Genomic DNA, 26,003 nt, shown 5'->3' with positions numbered 1-26,003 from the left:
GAGTTTATTCATAGACGGAAAGTGAAACTACATATGGTCCATTAATACACGTCAAGCTTCCTGGAGGCGAAAATGGTGGTTTATCTTAACACGAAAAGACGAAATTCTCCACATTTAGGTAGGAAAGATGATTTATGAGAAGCTTACGATTACTTCCGCTCATGTTTTGACGATATAAAGTTCATATCCAACAGAGAACGTTACGCAACGATCACGTCATGTTGACAGTGCTTGGTTTCTCCTACTAAAATTAACCAACGTGCTGATTTGCATGTTATATGTCTTTCTTGACGTTTAGTGTCTGCGGTTGTAAAGTAAGTTTCTGAATCGACTTTATGTACAACTATTGCGACAGCAATATCATGTCAGCGGTAAACAATGTCTTCATTCTGTGTGCTGTGAAGTCTCGCAACACTCGTTCACAATGTATAACTCCACAAACTACAGTACAAATAATAACTACAATCAATTTTGCGCAATAAAACTAAAGACGCGATTTACATGTTTACTACTTTACTTGTTAAACGTCAATGTATTACAGCGAGTGAAAATCATCATTCAGAAAACATCTGAACGATTTATGAACTTGTGTCATTATAGCATATGAGTGACTTGTGACCGTTGTTGGGTGTAACTAGTTACAAAGTATTTAGTTACTGTAAGTTTATTACTTTTCTCTTGAAAATTAAAGTAAGGGATTACTTTTATATTTTCCTGTAATTTACTTCTGATGTCATTGAACTAAATGCTGTGTAATATATTCAATATGGGAACTGACACCAAAATTATAAGTCATTTGTATCCTTCTTACATTTGTATACTTTGATCAGTTAATAAGAATGATTTATGTAGTTATTTATTATTTATGTGAATGAATTAAATCAGCCATTTCATCTCTATCCTTGAATACATTTTTAAGTGTTATTGTCTGTGAATTATTTCGAAATTGAATTATTGTTTTATCGTATAGGCCTATATTTATATTTTTTAGCTAATAACTTTTTCTTATAGTTTTAACGGGGTTGTTTCCTCCCATATGAAAAAAAACAGTATACAATTTACCTTAGTAAACAGAAGTCAAATTCTTAATTAGTATAGTGTACTTTTTAAATATTGCATCTGAATCAATATAGTATACTAGTATACCACAGTATCTACTACAGTTAATTCACTTTTCACTATAGTTAATACTCTATATTCTATAGTAATTTAATGATTTTACTGTATAGTTACTATAAATTACTATAGTTGACTAAATTAGTGTACGTTTCGAGTCTTACTTTAGTACATTTAGTTTACTAGTATACGACAGTGTTTTCTACAGTTAACTCACTTTCCCCTGTACTACACAATTCTGTAATATATTATAGTCATTAAAGGCTTTTATTGTGTAGTAACATAATACTACAGTATTGTCATGTTGGATTGTATACTTACATAAGATATTCTGCAAGAAGTCCATGTAATATTTATGTTAAGTTTTGTCTGTTTTATCTCCACAGGTTTGAACAGATGACCATATACTGCTGTTTAGACTAGCCTTCCGCATGAATTTTATTTACAGACACTGCTCAAATGTATCGATCCGAGATACATAGGATCTTGTCTGGAGACATATTTGTATATGGCTAGTCCTTTGGACGCGCAAGCAGCTTGCCCCAGATAACCGGACATCCCTCAGTCTGAACCCGAAAAGTGGATTTATTGCGAGGTATCATTATATCCTGAGACAATATGGGGAACTGTTGCACGAAATTCTGTGGACAAGAAAGCCAGTGTGACCATACAGAGGAGGAGACCAAGGGCTTGTTACACAGCTCTGAGTCAAAGACATCAACCAAGGTGGGAACAGAACCTTGCACCAGTCCCATCTCAGATGAAGAGAAAGGGTAATAAAAAGATTTGGGCTTTTTGAAGTTGCCTAAGGGTATTTTTCATGATATGTTTCTCGTAACAATGACATGCATTTCAAATATTTTAACAGGCATGAGAAAGAAACAAAACCGGAGCTGGATGAATCGGTTTCGCTAACCAAGCAACCTGTGGTGGCTGAAACTCCTAAAGCACAAAGTTGTTACTCTTCGCAAATAGCTGTCTTACAAACCGAACATTCTCTGGCATCTGAAGTTAATCCAAATCCGAATTCGGTCGAAACGACCGAAGCACCTGCAGAAGCTGAATCCTCAGTTATGGAAACAAAGACTGAAGCAGTGCAAGAAATCCCAAATAGTGCAGCCGAAGCCTCAGTGGATGCACCTGCGGAGGCCGTTGTCTCTCAAGCAAAATTGGAAACAGAGGGTCAGCATGGGTCACCTGAAAGAGTAGACGTCGCACCTGCACCTGCAGCGGCAGATGAAGCAGGTGTTTCCGAAACAAGCCAGGACTCAACGCTTGCACCTGTTAAAGAGGCACCTGCCGTGGAAACACCTGTTGAGGAGGCAACCTTGCTTGCTCAGACAGAAGCTGAGAAATTAAAGCCAGGAGCACATGTTACAGATGAGAAGGAAACACTTCAAACCAAGGAAGAGCCTTTGAGTGACATCACTGGTGTGAAACATGAAGATTTGCACAACGCATGGGACGTTTCAGTAAGAAACAGCAGCACACGACCTGACTCGCACACTTCAGGTCAGTCAAATGATTTGGATGCTATTGAGAAAAGCATTGCTATAGTGACTAGTGAAGACCCCGCCATAGAGTCAGCAGCTATAGTGAAGAAACCTTCAGAAGACGCCCGTTCTGAAATGGACAAAGTTCAGCAGGAAACCTCTGAAGTTTCTGAAACTCAGGAATATATAAAGGAAGTTTCTTCTAATGTAGTGGACGTTACTAATGGACTCTCTCCTGATGTTGAGAACGGTCTCGTGAAGGAGTCTAAAAACCTCGGCATTGAGAATGAAACGCATGCGGATGTCACAGTGGTGGAAGAGAACGCAGTCCAGAAACCCAATGAAGAACCAGGAGATATAGAGATTGAAGAACTCTTTTCTAAACCATCTACGTATTCTGACAGGTAATAAAGAGGAATGTTAACTAGGTTGACCATATGTGCCATTTGTCCCGGACACGTCCTGGCAAGAATTTCAGGTGCTGTCGAGTTAATAAGTATTATAGTATTTACATTGATTTATCTTAAGTAATATAATCATTGTAGTTTCAACGGTTGCTTTTCTAAAAAACTGAAATAATAAACCTTGGTGACGTATGCGGTGGACAAATGTGAAATCCTGGCCAGGACGTGTCCAGGAAAATGGCACATATGGTCACCCTAATGTAAACAAAGGACACTAGAACATGTTAACATGTCTTCAATGATCATTTTTGAGGTGTCATGCAATTTGATTTGTAAAAATAAAGGGATAGTTTACCCCAAAATAAAAAAATGTGCTTAAATCATTCAATAATGATTACATTACACAAAAGAAGATATTTGAAGAAATGTCTCTGTGCTTATGTGTCTATACAATTGAAGTCAATTGTGGCCAATGTTCGGTTATCAACATTCTTAAAAATATCTTAATTTGTGTCCTTTAGATGATAGAAGGTCATACAGGTTTAATAAATGGCGAATATGATGAAAGAATTTTCATTTTTGGGTGATCTATCCCTTTAAGATAATACAGAGAGATCCGTTTCTCTATGGGAGGCCCACTGTCCAGCATAGTTTTTTTATTCTTGATCAAACACACCTGAACCAAACTTATCAAGGTCTTCAGGATTACCTGAAAATAACAGGCAGGTGTGGTTTATTTGGGTCATTTGTCCCTTCAGGAGCAGGATTGGACAAACATGACCTAACATGACGGCAGTATTAACTATTTGCTTTGTTTATGGAAGATTCTCTCACACGTCTGGAGTTGATAGGTTTTAATTTAGTTTGTTTTTTGTTACAAGCACTATTGAGGCGGACGTACCTGAAGTAATGAACTCTGTGACAGAGAAGAACGAAAAGATTGTACACGAGGTGCAAGTGGCTGCAGAACCCACACACAATGGCCTGAACTCCTCAAGTGCCTCAGAGGCATCCACTCCCGTTGAGAAAACCGGATCCTTTGAGCAAAACAGGTCAGTACTGTATTTAATGCTGTGGTTGCTACCAATAGATGGCGCAAAACACTCAGTTTTAAAGTTCTAATGGTGTGTACTGTAGCTGTCCTACCTCAACACATAAGCATCATCTTATTATCAGATTATCTCATTTGTATTAATAGCAGAATGATGAATTTAGAAAGTAGAAAGACTGAAGACTTAAAGTTTAAGTAGCACCATTGTCTGACCATTAGTTCCTGTTGTCACACTGTTGTCCGCTTTGGTGAATGAGTCACTATAAACGTAAACAGCATACGTTAGTTGTCTTTATGCTTTGGTCTACTACTTGTAGGTATAGGAATGCTGTTTGTAACTTGTATCTTGATGTGTTAAGCTTAAGCTTTGTTTGTTAGGATGTTTTTACAGTTCTCAAGAATTGCTGTCTAAACAACATTCCTGTCATTCCTATTAAAATAACAGCCTGTATTTGTGAGATTGCATTAACCTTTGACATAGTTTAAGGTCAAGGATGAAACGCCCACATGTGGACTTTGTCATTATTTTGTAACTTGGTTGCAATGTCTGAAATTAATTAAAAATTCAGATTTGAATTTTTTTTTCTAGTTTTTACGCCTAATGCATCATTTTAAGGCAACACTACAGAACTTTTGCTCTGAGGTTCCCCCATGTGGTTGATGAGCGCAATTGTATGTTATCAGGCTCGTAAATAATGTCACTGTATAAGCTTTCACGTGGGCAGCGAATTGCAAGTGAATTTGTATAAGTAAGCCGATGAAACCGACGAAGACAGAAACATCGTTTGGAAACCATGTCACGCTCCTTTGCATGCAGGGGATGGGCGGGGCTGTGTGTACCGACCCCAACACACAACTTATAGAGTGTTGTTGTAGCTGCTATGAGGCTGCTGATGTAGACGCCGCAGTAGAATTTGTCCGGTTAAGAGTTGTTCTACCACTGAAATAATTTTAGAGACATTCTTTAATGGTTGAAAAACTACAAAGTGTTGCTTTAAATGAAAAGGTGAAAATAAACACACTCCAAAATGCAAGTAACAGAGCTAGTTTGGGACTTGGGTCATTGGTTTATAGTAATTACTAAACCTAAAGTTAAATATACGTTTGACTATGTTTTCTACAATAGATGTGTATCTTGAAACCTATGCCGATTTTGAGGGTGATGTTATGTTGCATAAGATAAAGTGGTCCCTTTCTAGATAATATAGGTAACCTGCTTATCCTACTGTTTCAATTTATGTGCTTTTCATGTAAAACAGTAAGTAACCACACTAAAACTTTTTTTACAGCGAGTCTGTTGCTGTTGAAGCCCCTGAGGTCAAATGTGAAGGTATTGTACTGATGGAGGAGAAATCACCAGAGCCACACGATGGTGCGGAGCCTCAACCTCAACAAAGAGAAGAAGAAACGGAAAAGCAGGAAGAGGACATAGAAAAGAAGGGACGGGAAATTGAAAAGCAAGAACGGGAAGAGGAACAGCAGGAAGATGAAAAGCAGAACGAGAAAGCTAATGTTCCAGAAGAAAAAGAAGGCACAGAAAACTCTGAGACGCAGAAAGCACAGGTACTCTTCAGCAGTGAAAAAGTGGAGGTGCAATTGATACCTTTGACCTGGGAAGGGAGCTTGGAGGAAGTGCACAAGTTGGATGAGTATGTATCACTCTTTCATTCAGTTGTTCCAACATGCTTTACCAGACTGAAATGCTGTATAAGTTGCTGTTTGACTCTTGCTTTTATCACAGTGTTTTTATTAGAGTTTGTGAGAGAAGTGAAATCCGATCAGACCAGACCAAACCAAACCCTCAAATTAATGAATCAATAAATCACTGTTATCTCATCTGTTATTAAATTATACAGCACACGTCTGTTTTGTTATGGTGAGCAAGGCACTTCCACACACAGTGAGAGGAATACAAATATTTGATCCCTTGCTTTTGTATGTTTGCGCACTGACAAAGAAATGCGTCTATAATTTTAATGGTAGGTTTATTTTGACAGTGAGGGAACAAAATAACAACTAAATTATCCAGGAAAACGCATTTATAAAATGTGTTAAGTGATTTGCATTTACATTACATTATAGTTGTATAAAATACACCGGTTCACAGAAGCAATCAATCAATCAGATTCCAAACGCCCCACCATGGTCCAGACCAAAGAGCTGTCCGAGGATGTCAGGAACAAGATTGTGGATTTACACAAGGCTGGAATGGGCTACAAGACCACTGTCAGATTATTCGCAAATGGAAGAAACTCAAAATAACTGCCCATCTCCCTTGGTCACCTCGTGGCGTTTTAATGATGAACGGTGAGGAATCAGCCCAGAACTACACGGGAGGATCCTGTCAATGATCTCAAGGCAGCTGGAACCATAGTCACTCAGAAAACAATTGGTAAAACACTACGTTGAAAAGGACTGAAATCCTGCAGCGCCCGCAAGGTTCCCCTGCTCACACGTACAGCCTCGTTTGAGAAATGAAAATCTGAATGATTCGGAGGAGAGCTTGGAAAGTGTTGTGGTCAAAGGAAACCAAAATCAAGCTCTTTGGCATCAACTCAACTCGCTGTGTTTGGAAGAGGACGAATGCTGCCTATGACCCCAATAACACCATCCCTACCGTCAAACATGGAAGTGGAAACATTATGCTTTTGGGGTGTTTTTTTATATATGTGTTTGTTATTCTCGCTCTCACTGTCAAAACAAATCTACCATTAAAATTATAAACTGATCATTTCTTTGTCAGTGGGCAAACATACAAAACCAGCAGGGCATCACAGCATTTTTTCCCTCAATGTGATGATAAGATTATTATACCAAAGTCACTTCCAAAAAAACATTTAGACATGTCTTGCTAAATAATTATTTTCCTGAAGTGTTCTGTATTATAGCTCTTCCATGTAGACTTCTCATGACTGTTTGTCATCTGTGAATGTATTGTATGAATAATAGTTCCCCTTTTTGTGTCAGGAGTGCAGACCTGTATCTGGGAGAGGAGGAGACTGAATTGGGAGCCGGTAAAGACAAGCCATCCAAAGCAGTGCTGGAGCTCACAAGTATAAATTATTTACTTGTTTGTATCACTGTATATATTTCCCATTGCAATCTCAATGACTTGAATGCATTAAAGACAATAAATGGGGGTTCATTTTCATCTAGTTCCTGGTGTAGAGAACAGGAGTAGTTTAGCTCCAGCAGTGGATATACTGGCCTACAGTGAGAGAGAATGGAAGGGCAACACGGCCAAAAGCGCTCTGATTAGGAAGGTGAGAGGACATCCAGTTTACTATATTATAATATGAAATAGTAAAAAGATGTTTGAGTCACACAGTAAGTATGTGCGGATGTACCCTTAAAGGAACAGTTCACCCAAAAATCATCTTTTACTCATCCTCGAGTTCTGTATATATTACTTTTTTTTCTGTTGAACACAGAGAAAGATATTTTATAGAAGAGCCAAACAGTTCTTGGCCACCATTGACTAGTAGTCAAAAGTACACCAGAATTGTTTGCTGTCCTACATACTTCAAAATATCTTTGTTTATTTTCAAGAGAACAATGACATTTATAAAGCAATTCTTCCTGATCCAAGAACTGTTTGGTTATAAGCATTCGTCCGAATTCTCTTCCTCTCTCCATCAGAACATAGAGATTTACACAGATATGCAACTTGATTTTCGGGTGAACTTTTCCTTTAAATAAAAGCTGAAGTGTGATTCACTTTCATGTTTGTGATTCAGGGCTATAGCGAGATGTCCAGTAGCTTCAGCGCTCTAAAGCAGGTGAGAGGTGATAACTACTGTGCCCTACGAGCCACGCTGTACCAGGTGCTGGCAACCAGCACAAAAATGCCCACCTGGCTGCAGGAGGAAAGCTTCTTGTCGGTGAGCATAACTCTGTACTGTTATTGTGGTTGGTCAGACCATCACGTGAAGCACTGTGTGTCTTGTTCAATGTCAAACTGTGGTTTATTATCGCTTGGTAGACAAAACATTGGAAAGAAATTCCAAGTTCAAGTAGAAAGAAAAACTAACCTTGAGGTTCTTGTTGGAGCGGTTTCTTGGAAAATGGACCTTCATTAGTCCACAACTTTTTTATTAAAGGAACAAATGAAAATTCTGTATTCATTTGCTCAACCTCAAGTTGTTCCAAATCTGTTAAAATGTTGTGATGAACACAGAGAAAGATATTTGGAAGAATGCTTGAAAGCAAACCGTCCTTGGCCACCATTGACTACCTTAATAGGAAAAATTACTTGATAAATGTATTTGTTCTGTTGAACACAAAAGACATTTTGAAGAATGTAGGAAAGCAAACAGTTCTGGGACACTTCACTACCATTGACATTTTTCCTACTATGTTAGTCAATGGATTTGATCCTATGCTTTCCAACAACGTTTAACAATCACTTGGTGAATCTCACAGTTGCCGGATATCATTGAAGCTCGGAAGCATCTGATTGGTGGATGGGTGTTTCCCCCAGTGTGCACACGGGGAAGCGAAAAGACTTCTGTAGAGAGGCTGAAACATTATTTGGACCTCCTGAAGAAAAAAGTAAATGTCTTTCACATTGTTTAGTAAGAATTCATGATTATTGTGTGTTTATTTGCTAGATTGTATTTCATGCATCATATGATGTGTGTTGATTCAGTGGGAGGCGGCAGCAGCCTGTGAGAGTCCAGAGGAGAGGGAGAGTTTGTGCGAGCGTGTGTTTCAGTGTGGAGAGGAAGAATATGGACTTCTGGAAGCGCTCAAGTTTCTGATGCTGGCCAAAGCCATCGAGCTTCACGGCGACATGACGGAGGATCATGAAGTGCCTGTGTTCTGCTGGCTCCTTTTCGCCCGCGACACGTCAGAAAACCCGCAGACCCTGCTGGCCAATCACCTGAGCCAGATTGGCTTCAGTGGAGGGGTTGAACAGGTATAATAAACAACCTTGCTTGTTCGTTTTACTGTAACGTGACTTCTCGGAGAAAAGAAATGGAAACGGAATACAACAACTGCGTAACAACAAGTTTAGCAGTTTTCATACAAACACATGCAAATTCACTGCTTGACCAATCACAATCAAGCAACGTGTTGAAAAAGGGTGAATTATCCCTTTAAATGTACACATCTTTCTTCATTGCAGGTAGAGATGTTTCTATTGGGCTATGCCTTACAGCACACCATCCAAGCCTTTCGTCTGTACATGACAGACACGGTCGAGTTCGTCACGCATTACCCTGACGACCACAAGCAGGAGTGGCCCTGCGTGTGCATCGTAACGGAGGATGACCGCCATTACAACGTCCCTGTCAGGAGGACTGCACAACACCAGCAATGAAACATCACCATGACCTAACAACAGAGACCTCGGAGAACACATCTGATCTACGGAGCGGCACGATTTGTTTGTTGGCTTTTTGTTTAATGAAGGGAATTTACAGCGCTCGTGTTGAAAGCAGAAGTGCTCAGGTTTTTTCACTTCCAAATGAATCACACAACTAACACGCTGCCTGTTTGGAAATACTGTGACATTGGTTCAGAAAAAAAGACACTTCTTAATTTAACCTTGGGGTTTTTTGGTTTATTTTGAACTGTTGGAATACAGTTGTGATTTTTGCTGTTGTTGCTAAAAATACTAAAACGTTTACAACAATATAAGAGAATATTCATTCATAGGAATGTTAGTATGTTGTATGCCAAGGGAATTGAGTTCTTGAGTCTTATAAAGTTCATTTGATACGTATTTAGTCAAATTTTTATAAAATACCCTATACAAGATTTCTGAAGATTGGAAAAAGTCTTTGGTCATTTTGCTCTTGACAAATGCCCTGTTTTAAACCGTAAGACTTTGTTTTCAGTGATTTGGATGTTCACTGCCATGACTGTTTTTCTTTGTAGGTTTTATGACGGTATGATTTTAATATCAAATCAGTTTCTATGGAAATGAGCAGCAACAGCTACGGTAGTTGGACTGTTATAAAACAATTACGTCATTATGTTATACGTTTACATTGAAGTTCTTAAATGCTGAAAGTGACTTGCGTAACATTTACAGGCAGCTGGTGATACACACAGTCCGTGAGGTCAAGCCTCAGACAGGAGCGTTTAAAATGTTAATGTTTGGCTCATTATGGAGTTAAGCGAGAACTACTTGCACAATAAGCCAGCATAAAGGCACAGTATGGCCATTATTGTATTGGTGGTGCTTTAGTTTTAATTTTCTAAATATATAAGCGACAGACTAACACTGACTAACATTTGTTGCCTAAAAACTTGCTTGGTAATACAGTATTGGTTATGTAAAATGGACACTGTTCAAGACCTGAAAGACAAGAATTTAAGGAAATAAAAATAAAATATGACTTTCTTCAGTGTTGCAGTTTATTATACACAAGAGACTGATTTGAAATAAACAGAAACGAAAGAACAGCTTTAAAAAAGCATATTTTAAAGCATGGTAATGGTTTTACGATGGAAGTTTGCTTATGTGCTAAAGGAGATCTATAGGTTTGGCCGATAACACTTTATCATGAGAACTAAAACAGGAAAACAGGCAGAAATACGCTACAGCCTTTCACAAGGATCTAGAGCTCTCAGGACACAGAGGTACATGTGCTCGGATGATTTCCATTTATTATAGCACCGCCTTCAATACCATTATGATCAGGAAACCTTTTCACTTTTCCGTCCACCTCTGTACTTGGATTATGAACTTTCTCACAAACCGCCCCCAGTCTGAGGCTCGGCCCTCATCTCTCCTCCACCCTCAGTCTCAGCACCGGTTCTCCACAGGAATGTGTGCACGAGTTCATTAGTTTCCATACATAAATCCATACATTTACATTTATTCATTTAGCAGACGCTTTTATCCAAAGCGACTTACAAAGAGTTCAAGGAGCAATAAACGATATGTCATAAAATGTATGTAGACCTCTCATTTGTCCAAATAGGTGAGTCAGAGGCTGAGATACGGCAATACGCAACAGGGGAGGCGGACCAAAACACCATGAGCAACTCATGGAACTCAACACTGGCTTGTTAAGTGCACTTTCAGCTGTTTTACATGCACTTTTGAGAGGCTAACTGTGAAATGACACAAAAATATGCATTTTTTACATCACTGTATGACTGTTTAAATTGGGCATGCCAAATTCAGGCGGAAATTACGAAAAAAGGACACTTGAGTTGCTTCAGAATAATAATTGAATACCACATGATAGAGATTTTTCCCCCCTCTTTCTGTTGAGACCTGATAAAAAAAGCTTTAAAGAGGCTCATATATAATCATAAACTGGCATCTCATTGCAAACAACCGTCGCTACATATCCAGAGCAACAACATTGTCAAGATTTTCTCGCACCCCGGCCATCGCCTGTTCGTTCTTCTGCCATCATAAGTTGGCACTGGGCACTGTGCAAAAAACACTGTTCATTATGCTAAATTACAATTATCATATGACACTTTACTGTGGATTTGTGAAAAAAACTGCCTTTTTTATCACTCTACTGCTGAATATTTGTTTTGTAAATGAAATGGGAGTGTGCTATTTTTTTGCGGATATTTATTTATATAGCAGCACTCCTGAGCTCCCTGTAATGTCGTTGTATTTCGCAGCAATGACAACTGCTATTATGCTTATTATTATTAATAAATAACTACCCAGAGAAAAAGTATAACTGATTTGATAATATCGTACAATAAGGTTGTATTTGTTAAAGGTCCACTGTATGCAATTTAGCAGCTAGTGGTGAGATTGTTCAGAAAACTGAAGGATAGACCCTCTGAAGGCGAAGTCCATGCACAACGCAAAGACCTACTGTGCCACTGAAAGAAATGCAAATTGTGACTATATAATATGGTCCCAGTAAGTTGGAAAACAAACATGCGATTTGGCTAATTCTACTGTAGACAGCATTAGCAGAAATATAATAAGATTGGGGCTTTCTTAAACCCCAAATATATATTCAATTCAGAAGAGCAGCGTCTGTAGCAAAGACACATTTGCAATGTGTACAAACTTTGACTAGATCGGTTTCATGTACAATGAATACAAAAATAAATCATTTGTAATTTATAAAACCTTAAAGTCTGTGCCCACATCAGTAGACGTGTGTATTGTGCGCTTCAAGGCCAAGGAAAACTGACATCTTAGGGGGTCACCAAAAAAACCTTAATGCATACATTTGGCAAAAATGTTAACAGGCTGCAGAAATTCACGAAAACTCCTGTGTAAAGTTGCCTCAGTGCAAACAGATAACAGTGCAAACTGCCATAAGTGCAGGAGTGCCTTTGACACGTGCATGCGTCATTATTAGCTTATTCTACCCCATTCGAGCGTCTGTCGACTGACAGTTCCACTGGAATTCAGGTGTAAAGTCAATTAAATGAACTAAACCGCACAACATAATTTATGACCCATTCCTAGTCATATCCAGTGTGGACATTGCACCCCTCCAAATATCCACTTCTTTATCTTCTCCAATAAAAAACAGATGATCATTTTGTTCTCATGTGATCCTTTTTACTTTTCATCCTTTGAGTCATTCATCTTCTCTTTTCATCCTCTTATGCTCATCTTCTTTTTCCATCGTGTGGTTTTCCTCTTCTCCTTTCTCCCTCTCATTCTCATCAGCCGCATCTAACCGGGAAGTGACCACACGCATAGGGGTGGAGTTATCTTCCTCCACAACCCTATCTGCATCTGGGGTTTTCTGCAAGAATAGACAGCGATAAAATGCACAGACTTTTGCAAGCTTTTGGCGTAGGTTGTTACTTTGACAGGCAGAAAATAGTAAGTGTGCTGTTCTTACATTTTTTACAAATGAAGAAACATTTTTAGTATGAAAATATTTGGAAAGAATTCATGCTTTATTAATGACACAGACTGTTTGAGCATCTTGACCAAACAGTCATCAAGGTCAACAATTGGAAGACGGATGAACAATTTGATCTGCCAAGACTAGTGCTACAGAAATGACACATTACATCTTTGAATGTGTAATACTAGTTGTAATATTTGTACCAGTCAGATGGGTCCTCACCTGTTTTCTGTAGACAAAACAGGCACCCACTGCGACCATGGTTGACTCTCCTACAAATCCTGCCAGTAAAGATCCAACTCCAAGTGTGGCACCATGTACCCTGAACAATGACAAAAGCATAAAAGGGATAGTTCAGCTCAAATTGAGCATTTCCTCACTTTCCTGTCATTCCAAACCTGTATGACTTTTTTTCCCTTTGCAGAACACAAAAGAAGATATTTTGAAGAATGTTTGTAACCAAACAACACTGACCCCATTGACTTCCATTGTATGGACACAAAACCACTTAGACATTTCAATGTCTTCTTTTGTGTTCCACTGACTGAGAACATCATATACAGGTTTTGAAAAAAGGCCGTTCTATAGTGTGTAGATAGAAAGTGTGGATACCAGATAAATGTAAATAGGTGTACTATTCATGCAGTGATGGGCAAAACAAAACGTATTCGGACGTCAATCTTACAATAAACTTATAATCTAAACCATAAGCTTTTGACTGCATAATTTAGATTCATAAATACCTGCATATATTATAACCACATTAATACAGGTTTGCTAATAGCAAATGTAAATGTTTACAACAGAAAGACTGGATTACATATGACAGGCACACACAGTTATCACAATTTATCACCCGTCTTACACAAAATCCAATTTAAACAATGTAGAAAATATACATATTTTTCACATGTATTACCTTTGTGAATGAAATGTTTGAAAATGGATGATATATTGTGAATGATGGGCATGCAGAATTCAGCAACACAAATCTATCTAGATTTATGACTAATGCAGTTTCGCAATGAATTTTGTGAATTGCAATTATCGTGCAAATCATAGTATTATTACTATTATTACACTTTGAATTGCCATTGTGTATGAAATGTGCTATACAAATAAACTTGCCTTGCCTATTATTTCTAGATTGTAAAGATTAACACGGATATTGAACAACACATAGCGAACATAAATGCGTGTAAACAAAAACATCTTAGACTCGCTATCATGGGTTGGTTGGTTGTCTTTACAGTTAAAGTGGCTTAACAAAAAATAAAAAAGTAATATGTAACGCAATTTATGTAATGTAATATGTAACAATAAAAAGTAACTGTACTCAGATTATAAGTATTTTAAAATGTAACATAATTCAATTACTTGATTTTTGGAATCTGATTACATAATCCAAAATCAGTTACTATCCAGCTCTGAATATACAAAACCCGTTGTTCAGAGGCATATAAAGACCTTACATAAGGAAGCACACAGTACATACCTTACATAATTATGTTTTTATTATCTTAGAATGAGCTTTTTCTATCTACATACACCGCGGGTCCCCTTACCTTGAATTTGACATGTTGTTTTTAAAGTAGCCCTAAACGGACAAACTGCTCTACAGAAAGTGTTTCGTAAGTACGTTATCTTCTTCGAAAGCGAAAACATGACAACAACTTAGGTTGTGTCAGCCACCGTAGCGCTTCGAAAGGGAGGAGTGAGCTGTTGGTTGCAATTTGCAACCTCACCACAAGATTCCGCTAAAAATCACACAATGGTCTATTACTCAAGTAAAATAATTTTTTCAAATTACTTGAGTAAAAGTAAGAAAGTACTATGATTTGTAATGCACTTTTTTAAAGTAAAAATTTACATTTATCTATCAAATGTAGCCGAGTAAAAAGTATGACAAATGCTATGCTTTTTAATGTATGGAAGTCAAATGAACACTGATCAAGTAAATTTACTTGATCCTAGAGAGTAAAAACACCTCTGCAATGCTATAATCTGCATGCTTTGTTTAGCATCAGATGTCAACAGATGTCACAGACGGTGAGGCATGGCTCTTGTGTTGAGTACTGACCCCAAATATGGCAGAACCAGAAGGCTTGTGATGAGCACAATAATGCGCAGGACCGAACTGGGTGCCAACACAAAGGTTTTCTTCAATGTCATTAACCAGCCCGTCAGCTGAGCTCGAACAGTCACTGCAAAAAACAAACAAAACATCACATCATATGATATGCAATGAAATTGACATTTTATCAAACAATAATCTACTGGTACCTGGAAAAGGGAAGAAGGAAAATATTCTTAGTGGAATGATGCAGAGTTGTGCAAATTCCAGGTCGACTCCAATGACATGAACCAAGATGAGCTCCGAGACACGAGGGGTCCAGAATATAATGAAACAAAGCTGAGAATCAGACAAAAAGACATTCTTTTAAAACCAGAGCTAAAATCTAAAGTGCATTTAAATTTAAACAAACGTGCACGTCGCATGCATTATGTCAAGCGCTTATTTTTTCCACCCTTTTGTTATTTTGGATGTACGTGTTTGTGCCATGTTGAATGAGATTCCAGACTGTTTGGATTATGCGATTGTCTCATGCCAAGTCTGTTCGACGCCCTGCCTACGGGCATTCCCTTCTTGTGGGACAAGAATTGAATCTGCCATAGGCTTGAACTTTTCATCGCAACCCAAAACAAACACCCTGAACAAGCTTTGCCGATAGTTTGGCATGTATTTCCAGCCTAAAAACGTGTAACACAGACCAGAACATCAAAGCACACTTAACCTGACTTATAAAAGCAAACTATGTAGTTTGAGGGTTTTACACCATTGTTGCAGGAGTTCTGGAGGTTAGACCTGTGCATTTGAAGCATTTTGGTATTTTGGTACATAAACCCAACTGAGGCAATCTGTTGTTTACAGTTATTATATTCTATTACATGTCAGATTCCTTGATTTTCTTCACTATCATCATGAAACAAGAGAGCAGCCAGCAAAGCAGCCAAACATCTTCAGGCTGTTTTAGAGTCGTCTTCACTGGTGGTGCAGTGTGAGATTTTCCTTCTGTAGAGAGGGTGTGAAACATCTGCCAACATGTCCTGCTCATTGCCATTTAATTAAATCCCCTGATAATTACCAAACAAGCATCTACACGTCACGCCATTGAAAACAAATGCCATGGACAGCTTTAAAAACAGGTTTATGTTGTTTGTCCGTTTACAGCACGGATACGCAGTTTGTCTGCACATCTCGGGAAAGATTTCATTTGATTTAACACAATGTTCTTGTGTGATAAACAAACTTCACGATGCGTGCAACAACTGTGACCAGATGAAATTACAGAGCAAGGTCCACCTTAATCCAGCTCTGGAGGTAATTTGATCTACAACCCGTATGGTATCAGCTTTTGTCAGTGTCAGTTTTTGGTTGGTTTACTGAAAATATGGGAACTAAAGTATCTATGCATTTGAATAAAAAAATATGTGTGTATATATATATATTTATATGTGTGTGTGTGTGTGTATATATATATGTGTACAGTACACACACACACGTTGTATAAATATATATTTAAATACTTTTGTATAAATTGTATAAATATATATATATATATATATGTTTGTGATATTTATACTTATACTATATATATTTATACAACAGTTCTTTCTGGTTTTCGAATCTGATTGGCTGAGAGACAAGCGATATTCCACCAGCATCACCTCGGGAACTGACTGTTGAACCGCTTCACTGACTATTTGTATCACTCCGCCATTAAACTAACTCGGACTATGCTGTCCTTGCAACTGCGCTACTCTGAAGTTAGATAACAAGCAGACAAACACACACAATGCAGTTTATAATTTTCCTGAATGTTTACTTCTATGATGGTTTTTATTTATTTTTGTAAAACAGGCATACAATAAACAAGATATGAAAATACAAACTGCACATTAATTAGTTGGGTATAGCCTACATATAGACTTGTGCACTGCAATCTGCACGTGGGTGTGGATGTGATGCGATAGGACTTTCATTGTCATATTATATCGATCAAAGTTTAACTTCAAAGAATCGATATTATGTTAACACATAATATGAATGCTTACAGATAGTACATAAACTTACAGGCCTTCAAGTTACATCTCAAACAAACGATAATATTTGTTATTGTAGTATGAGCGGGAGTAGTATGAATACATTTTGGACATACTCAGTCCGCCATGTTTGATGGTCATGTGACCCTTACGCTCTTTGACCTAGGACGTATTAACAACCAGCTACATGTGAGCGTTAATAGAAAACGAGAAATGTATTTATTGGCACTTATATTAAACACGGACGTCCACCTTAAAGTTTTCCGCTATATTTATTTAATTTAAATTGTATCATTGCTCAGCTCCCGTGGCATCATGGGATAGATAAGTGTCCATCCGATCCACACTCTCGAATCTCTGCTGAAGCCATGCTTTCTCGACTACTGTTTTTAGCTTACTTAGGTTTCAAACATACTATTCATGGTATGGAACTAGGCAAATATACGTGTATACACACCCATGGTTTAAAGAATCTCTAATGACAGCCATGCTGAATTTAAGAGCACTATATACACTCCTACTTAAGCGATATTGCATGAATATTTACTGTATATATTTTTTAAACATCATTTATATTATATATATACTTTAGTTACCATGTTTTCAGTAAACCAACCAAAAACTGACATTGAAAAAAGTATTTATTTTGGAACTGATTAATCATGATTAATCGATTTGACAGCCTAAGCAACCTAACAGAAATAAATACTGTTAGGGCTGTCAAATCGATTAATCACAATTAATTGCATCCAGAATAAAAAGTGACAACATAATATATGCCTGTGTAATGTGCATAATATTTTTGTATTTTTAAACACATACAGTACATGTATATATATTTACAAAAAAATGAAGAATATAAAGATTAATGTATGTAATGTTTATGTATCATTTAAATTATTGGTAAACATAAATAAATACATCTTAATATTTCCTACATATACATGTATGCGTTTTTGCATTTATGGTTAAAATATTATCATGCATAGTACACAGACATATATTATGTAAACACTTTTATTCTGTATATGATTCATCGCGATTAATTGACAGGCCCACATACTGTACAGGAGATGCTGACCAGTAATAGGACCTAAGAAACACTGTAGATATGCATTTTAATGGATGTTATAGAACACACCACAATGAAAAGCACACAAAATAAATACATTTCTTTATGTAAATGATTTTTTTTTAATCCAAAATCTGGAGTTTGAAAAGACATGCTAGCAAGCCATATTTATACATAATCATTGCGATGGTTTGTAAATCTTACCATTAAAGAAAGCAGAAAGCAGCCAAGAGTAAATCTCTTAATGTGGGATTTGGTGACCTGCTGACCAGCGGCTAACTTGTTGTTTGGAGTATTCTGTTCAAAATAAGTACAATTTCAGATCTAGCGTTCAAAAAACGAAATAAACAAAAACAGACAATGTATCCTGCTTGTGTGGGTACACCTGTTTTAAAAGATAAAAAAAAAAAAAAAGTCAAAGCAATGCTTTTAATTCAATGCCACGTGACATGAATCTACAAAACAAAGCACAAAAACCACACAGAGCTCTAGAGTCTCTAAATACAGTGCTTATTGTTATAAACAAGATCTCTGTAATCTAAACCAATGAAAACACGATGGCTCTTGCAGCTACAGAGAGGTGACATTGGTTATGTCTACAAGCAATAGGGAGCAAAAACCAAACAAGTTAAATCTGGTATGGTAAGATTTTTAAAACCCCTGGCACCGAATTTTTGAGTTGTATGTTATTTACTGATGTGAAGGACGGAGCATTTTATGTGGAAAACTTGTTTTGGGTGTTGACTAAAGAACATTCCAAAGCCTCAAACCAGAATGTGTTGCTGTGGTCAGGTTTAAAGCGAAGGAAACAAACTCTTTATATAAAAAGACAGTGATACAGCAGGTTAGACAAGATTCTTGAAAAAGTGTGTGGTGCTTGCCTGTGCAAAACTCGCTGTGGCAATACTTGGACGTCCGTGGTTCTTGCCAAGCCACTGCTTTGCAATTGCTAACATGTTCTAAATGGCTGTTTAGCTCCTCAACAGGCCTCAAGATTTGAAGAATCATTCATGCCCGCTGCACCAAAAAAACAGGTTTCGCTGCCTCACAGTAAGAAAACCCTTTCTGGTAAGTAACAAAATGACATGTCATGATCTCGCCCATTTTTGAATAGCCTGAGAAAAACAGATTACCCACCTTATCGAAAGCTGGATAGACGGCTCGTAGCTCTGTTAACCAGCCGTAGGGCATGTGACCAACAGGATATGTGGCTGTGAGGACAGCAACCGCCTAGTAACACACACCAACAATTCTCACAGTAAGAACAGTTTGTCTTGTGTTATGATCACCGTCCCACGTACCGACGCCCATCGTTGCTTACTTCAGTTGATGCTGCACTGCCTTTAAGGTCCCGAGAGACGAACAGGTTGACGATGGGTCTGCTGATGCGCTGGGTGGCCAAAATGAGGGCAAGCGGCCACCAGAAACTAAGCATACTTCTTACTGTGGCATCTCCCTGGAAATTGCAACCATACATTCACTAAATTATCAATTGGATACAAAGGGAAAAGAAAACCAGCTAGCATGTTTTTGAAACCAACTGGACCCCCTTTAGTTGGTGGCCTTAAGCTGTTTTTCTTTTATAAGTTATATAAAGTATGTGCACGGTGGATTGTGGAGTATAGCTGTTTGATAAATATACCCCTTGATCGATGCTGAATGATTCAGGGATGCTGTTGTGGACGTTACAGTAGTAGCCCAGTCCAACGATAGTGAAGCGCACTAGAGTTCCCATATACAGAGAGATGATGGGAATAAGAAGAGGTTCTAAACACTCCAGGTTACTTTGGAGAAGAATTGCCACAAATATTATCTGCAGGAAGAGAGATCAAAGAAATGTTACAAAAATGAAATCCATCTTGAACATGTGATGTGCCTGTTATTTTTATTTTCATTTATTTTTTTAATTTGAGGTAGCTGCTACCTTTTTTTTATTTATTAGACCACCACCCAATGTAAGGTTTGTTCCACATCTGCGCTAAACTAACAGTACTGGTGATTACCAAAAATGTATTATGTTGATGTAATGGTTAATCCACCAGTATTTGTAAACTCTTCAAAGACAGTTTCAAAGCAACAACATAAACAGAAGTTACTGCATACGCATGCGCATCCGGTACACAGAGTGCCTGTAGATATTAAGAAGCCCAGAAGAACCGTTACTCGGAGAACTAACCGCTCCAATATTTTGAACATAAGGCCATTGCACATTGAGCACGAAATTTGCATCCGAAATTAAAATAAATACGACCTCATGTTGTGTCAATGTCCCATACGTTTAATTTAAATGCGACCAAAATTCAGGACCCATTCAACAAGTTGTTTATTTTATTAAATTAAGATTCAACAAATTGTTTATTTAAAACAATTATTATACAATAAAATATTAAGATCAATTCATATTAACATAAATTTAATTTAATATAAATAGTTATATTATTAGACAATAGTTTATGGCCGGAAGTTTACGGCAGTCCAGTCGCACGTCCGATGAACGGTCTAAACACTCACAGTTGTATTTCAAATGCTAAAAATGTTCGGATTTCGCTGCTGTCCTTCTAGACACCTTGTATGCCCATATTTTGTGATTTTAATTTTTTGCCATACATCATAAGAAGTCATCCTTTAGGTTTGTCACTGGGTTTTGGAAATATCTAACCAATAAATAGTATTAAAAAGAGTTTGTCAACTTTAACAACCCAGTATTTAACTATTTAAAAAGTACAGTGTTTTTTCCATTTCCTGAAAATCAGCGAATTTGGACATCCGAGGTTTAGGAAGGACAGCGATGATTGACTGTTTAACAAGGCAGAAAACATAGTAAAGCACTTTATTGTTGTTTTTATTCAGATGCACAATTACAATTATTGACAGTAAGTTGAATGTATATGGCTAAATTATAGGCTTCATTAATTTCTGACAGAAGTTGTATGTGGCGACTTAAATTTGGGTATTAAAATACGAATTAATTATTTACTTTGTTATTTGCCTAATAAATGACAAAAATATTTTAAAACAAGTTTTTAACAGATTTCTAAAATATTTTTCTTTTCTCATTATGACAGGTGGTCTAATAAATTTGTTATGCACTGTATCTCATAATCATAGTATATTCCAAAAGTTATATAATAGTATGATAGCGTAATGCAAATGCATTAGTATAATGAATGAAGAGTTTATTTGCAAAAACAGATGTCAAAAATCATGTTTTTGATTAGGTTATCATGTTTTTATAGTGTTAGTTAGCTGTGTTTTTTATTTATTATTATTACTAAATCCAAATAACCCAAATGCAGTTTGATTGATATTAGTTGTAATGCAAAATAAAAACATGTTTTTAAACATTTTCTGTGGGTACCACACCCGCACTGTTGTATATATCAAAGTACCATGGTATTCAATACCAGAGAACATTGTTATTGTTACCTGTGTAACAACATCAGAAATGGAGGCAGAGCCCACCAGCAGGCTGAACTTGTACTTTAGGAGGATGCCAGCATGAATCCACGCCTTTGAGCAAATAAGAAACAAGATACAATCAAAAGACAAACCTTAGAAACAAAAAGCATCAACCAAACCTACTATTGACAATACCGTGTTTCCATAATGTAAGGTGGCCTTAACTTTTCGTTTCAGTCTGATGAACCAGACATACAGTAATATGAGAACAAATAAAAATGGAATAAACAGAATAAAAATGCAAACGTTGTGAATGCATTTTATTACTTAAATAATTAGATATCACTCACTGGCAGGTCATGTGATACAACTTTATGGTTTCAATTCATGCTAGACATATTGTGGCATTAAAAATGTATTGTAATGTGTGTACAGTATATGCAGTAAGCCACACAGTCAAAGTGAACGCTGCAGCATGATGTTATGTGATACCTGTAATCGTCTGGTCAAACATTTTTAACCTCTCTCACCCTGTACAGATTATTAATAGAGCTTCACACTTACCATTGCATCTAATATTGGAAATACTGCCAGGTACAAAAAAGCCCTTCTCGTCTTGTTTCCCACCGATTCATCCACATGATGGAGCTTATTTATAATGTAGTAGCCCAGGTCTGTGTAAGCTGGGGAAAATATTTCAATTATTTATTGTTTTCTTTTCTTTTCTTTTCTTTTCTTATAAAGCAACTGAATGTGGTAATGCATTCGCGAGGTGTCAAAAAAGGCCATAAAACCAGAAGATTTTTGCTTCCCCCATTAGAAGGTTTTTTTCTGCAAGGTTTTTTAAGAGTGGATTATCTGCCTACTGTCCTATTTATTATGTTTTAATCCAGAAAATTATCTTTATAAACAGACACACCTATAAGGACATGAAGCACTACAGCAATGATTCCTGCCACGACCATGCACAGGATGGCGTTTGTTCTGTCTTTTCTGCTGTTGACAAACACGAGTCCCACATTTTTGAAGTCGCTCATGGGTCCCGTGAAGAACTTCATGAGTGAGTATGCCAGACCATAGCTGGCCAACATCTCCATTCTGTCCTCCTTCACAGCAGCTATACCTCTGTTCAGAGCCTGCAAAAACATAAACAGGGGTTTTGTTGCCTGAGTTTAATCTGAAAGTAAAGAGTAACTAGAGTTTGAACCTAAAGCATAAGCTACAGTATTAGTAATGCTTTCCTTAGAAAGAACCTTTAGAAACTATTACTAAATGCATGACTCAAATGTTGAGTTCGGTGGAAAAACCTGACAAGTTGTCTAGAAACAGTTTGCTTTTTGGCAGTCCTTTACCTCAGAAAATAATAATAATGTGTTTGTGAGGATGTGTGTTGTTTATTATAGAAATTCATAAGTAATACAATGAACAGATAGTAAGATGACAAAATAGCAGTGAGAATATGTACATTAAAGATTTAATTTTTAGATATTTCTGCAGAGGTCTATAACAGCAAGTACAAGAGAGATAATAAAACTGCTCCTATAAATACTCTCAAAAGATTACATAAGACTAATCCTTACCACTCTCATATCATTAATATGCACACATACCTAATAAGACTGGCACTGTCACCTTGACACATGTAAAGGACACGGACCACTGTACATGGCTGAATGTACAACATTTACATTTAGTCATTTATCAGACACTTTTATCCAAAGCGACTTACAGCTTGGGAAACATTAGAAGCAATTATAACAACATAGGCAACAAAATACATAAGTGCATCAAAACTAGTCCATTAAAGCCTAGCACAGTATACAAAGCTAAAAATAGTGAGGTTAGTATTTTTTTTTGAATAAGAAAAAAGAAAGGGAAAAGAATTATGTTACGAAGAACCTAAAAACTAATGTTAACTAATGTTAATGTTAAAACGGTCTTTCTGCAAAGCTGAATTCTAACAAGGCATTTTCTCCACATCTTAACCTTTTGAAACGTTCAGTTTCTTGCCAGACGTCTCTTAAAGGTCCAGTTTGTCTAGTGGTGAGGTTGCTAACAGCAAACCAACGGCTCACTCCACCCCTCCCTCCGAAGCACTACGGTGGCTGACACAGGGCAAATATTTCGTTTTCACTTCTTTGCTGATGGAGATCAAGTATTTATGAATAGCGCTCTTCAGAGCAGTTTGCTACTGTACTAACAACAGGTGAATTCCATGTAAAGGGACTCGCGGTGTACGTGGATAAAAATAGCTCATTCTAAGGTTATAAAAACATGACGCTTCTTTATTTAAGGTCTTTACACACCTCTGAGAATTAATATAAATTCTGTATGTTATATTGCATTACTGTTAATTGATCCTCCAATAAATGTAGGCCTATTCATTTCGTTTTGAAACATCAATGTTATGTTCAAGTACAGTTGATTCCTTTATAAAAGCCCTAATGCAGAGTTATCTTGCCGGGTCAGACGTACGGTACAGAGATATAATCAAATGAACAATTCTAAAAAAAGCTCCTAATAAGTCTAGATTTGCATTTCTCACCGCAGTAAAGAGTGCAAATTTCCTTGTTTACATGGCATGTGCCGTATAATTGTTTTTGGGCACATCTGTACCCTTAATTTACCCTCAATTCATACATGTATAAATAATTCACTGCGTGCATCATGTTACAGTGATACACTGGCATTCAAATTATCCTCGGACTCAACAGTCAAATCTCAGTCTAATTCCCTGCACCTTTTTCATTAGAAAGGAGTGGCAGTCATTGTACCATGTTATGTAAGGGACCTATTCATATACACTTTAGTAATGATGTTCTTTCAGACCCACTGAAGTCTGAAAAATCAACATTTTGTATTTAATTATCGTAAATCTAGTAAAGATGCCAGATATCGAACCAACATTTCCGCGTGCAATGCTAAAGAAGACAAACATCTGAAAAACAAGGTGATGCCTCTTAGCAAATCATTTTATTCCCAATTGACTTTTTTACCCCAAAGTGGCTTCTTACTGCTGTGCAGGGACAATCTCATACTCAAGTAGAGTTCAAGTTATTTGCCCAAGGATACTACGCTTCATGGTTCCTTGCTGGATCAGAACCTCTTCTGATAACCAACACGGGTCTCCAGCACACCACAAAACCCAATATCTGACATTTATAACAATCTCTAGGGTCAGACCATATTCCTTGTGTATTTGAGTTTAACCACAACATAGCATGTTCGTCCAGTACAAATCAAGTTGCTTGCGAAAATATGGGATACAGTCAAAATCGGTATAATTTGATCTTACCTGTTCTCCGAAGTCAATGGCTATATTGGTAATAGCCAGTGGCAGCAGAAAGCGAATAAGTGGCCAGTACGCAGTTCGTGTAAGACAGTCCATTCTGATCATATGTTTGCAATTCATTCGCTGAAGATTTAAGGTGATCAGCACCACTCTCACCACTGTCTGAAGTTAAACTGGAAAGAATGGAGTCATTGTCATCTGTACTGTCATTCCCAGCGTGTCCGCGCAGGAGGAGACATAAGAAGGTCACCTAAACTTTTCATAGTGATTTAATCATGCCATGCATCAGCAAGTGAATGCGCACAAAAGGCGGATGCCGTAGTTCTGTATTTAGTATAAGACTTGAAGCATGCCAGGCTGAAGGACTGTGTCGGCTGAGGTCGTTTCACTGTATCATTTATTCTCGTGCGGACACACGTGGGGCGTCACAACATTCCTTCTCCAGCTGTTTACATCATACGCCGTTTAAATCAAACGCAATTGTATACTCGTTTAGATTATTTATTATTATACTTAATCTGTGTGTAGCTACCAACACATTTCAGATAGAACTACAAGCCAAAGGTGTTTTAATAATATATTTAAATGCTTAGCCACAGGTCTGTTTAATGAATATCTGCTGCCCCCTGCTGGATGTTTGTCTATGAAACCGGTGACAACTGAAACATTTTCATCTACTCAATACTAACATAAAAATAGACGGAATAAAACAATTAAAGACTCACTGTGAGTATTTATTTTACTTTTATTGAGAAGGCTATTGTGTATTGTATATAAGTCAGTGTAGCGAAATAATTTATATTTGCATTAAACCGTTGCATCAAACCGTGCATTAAAGCTCGTTGCCATAATAATAGGTATTGCTTTGTATTTTTTATAAGTAACAAAAACTAATCTAAAAACATTGATATTTTATAATCCCACAAAATTGTTTTTTTTTAAACATTTTGATTGCACAAGAATATTATTTTATTTAAACAATATCACGGTATTGACAACATAACAGCAGATGGCGCAACATACCAACGCATTGTTAAAATCTGTTCCGAATGAGTAAAATCCGTGTCCCGCCTTCAGTGGTCTCAGGGACCACAGGGGCACTAGTTCTCTATTCACGTGTCTTTAAATGCAATACGCCATTTCGGACTGCTTCTGAATTACAGCCACAACATATTTCGTCTGTCGATTTCAGTCGAAACAATAATACTTATGTGAAGTGAGAGACTTGAGAGTAGGTTCAATCACATGTGCCCCTAAATGACACGAAT

At 37.2% G+C, this 26,003-nt stretch overlaps 2 protein-coding genes across 2 annotated transcripts; one reads left to right on the top strand and one right to left on the bottom strand.

Annotated features, from left to right (window-relative positions):
- Positions 1-1,600: 1,600 nt before the first annotated feature.
- LOC306912052 (uncharacterized protein) lies at positions 1,601-10,419 on the top strand. The gene is made up of 10 exons (XM_079487904.1): positions 1,601-1,889; positions 1,985-3,013; positions 3,895-4,065; positions 5,354-5,713; positions 7,032-7,117; positions 7,221-7,327; positions 7,802-7,945; positions 8,487-8,615; positions 8,713-8,982; positions 9,193-10,419. The coding sequence occupies exons 1-10, from the start codon at positions 1,735-1,737 to the stop codon at positions 9,385-9,387; spliced, it is 2,646 nt and encodes an 881-aa protein (XP_079344030.1). The 5' UTR covers positions 1,601-1,734; the 3' UTR covers positions 9,388-10,419.
- ankha (ANKH inorganic pyrophosphate transport regulator a) lies at positions 10,410-25,188 on the bottom strand. The gene is made up of 12 exons (XM_079487905.1): positions 24,739-25,188; positions 22,363-22,579; positions 22,008-22,126; positions 21,471-21,554; positions 19,687-19,857; positions 19,366-19,500; positions 19,182-19,274; positions 18,249-18,341; positions 15,152-15,281; positions 14,949-15,072; positions 13,091-13,190; positions 10,410-12,760 (listed from the first exon to the last, which is right to left on the bottom strand). The coding sequence occupies exons 1-12, from the start codon at positions 24,853-24,855 to the stop codon at positions 12,590-12,592; spliced, it is 1,554 nt and encodes a 517-aa protein (XP_079344031.1). The 5' UTR covers positions 24,856-25,188; the 3' UTR covers positions 10,410-12,589.
- Positions 25,189-26,003: the final 815 nt, after the last annotated feature.

Source organism: Barbatula barbatula, assembly GCF_947034865.1.
Source record: "Barbatula barbatula genome assembly, chromosome: 23".
Taxonomy (NCBI): domain Eukaryota; kingdom Metazoa; phylum Chordata; class Actinopteri; order Cypriniformes; family Nemacheilidae; genus Barbatula; species Barbatula barbatula.
Note: the sequence above shows the minus strand (reverse complement) of the source record. Positions and strands in the feature narration are given on the sequence as shown.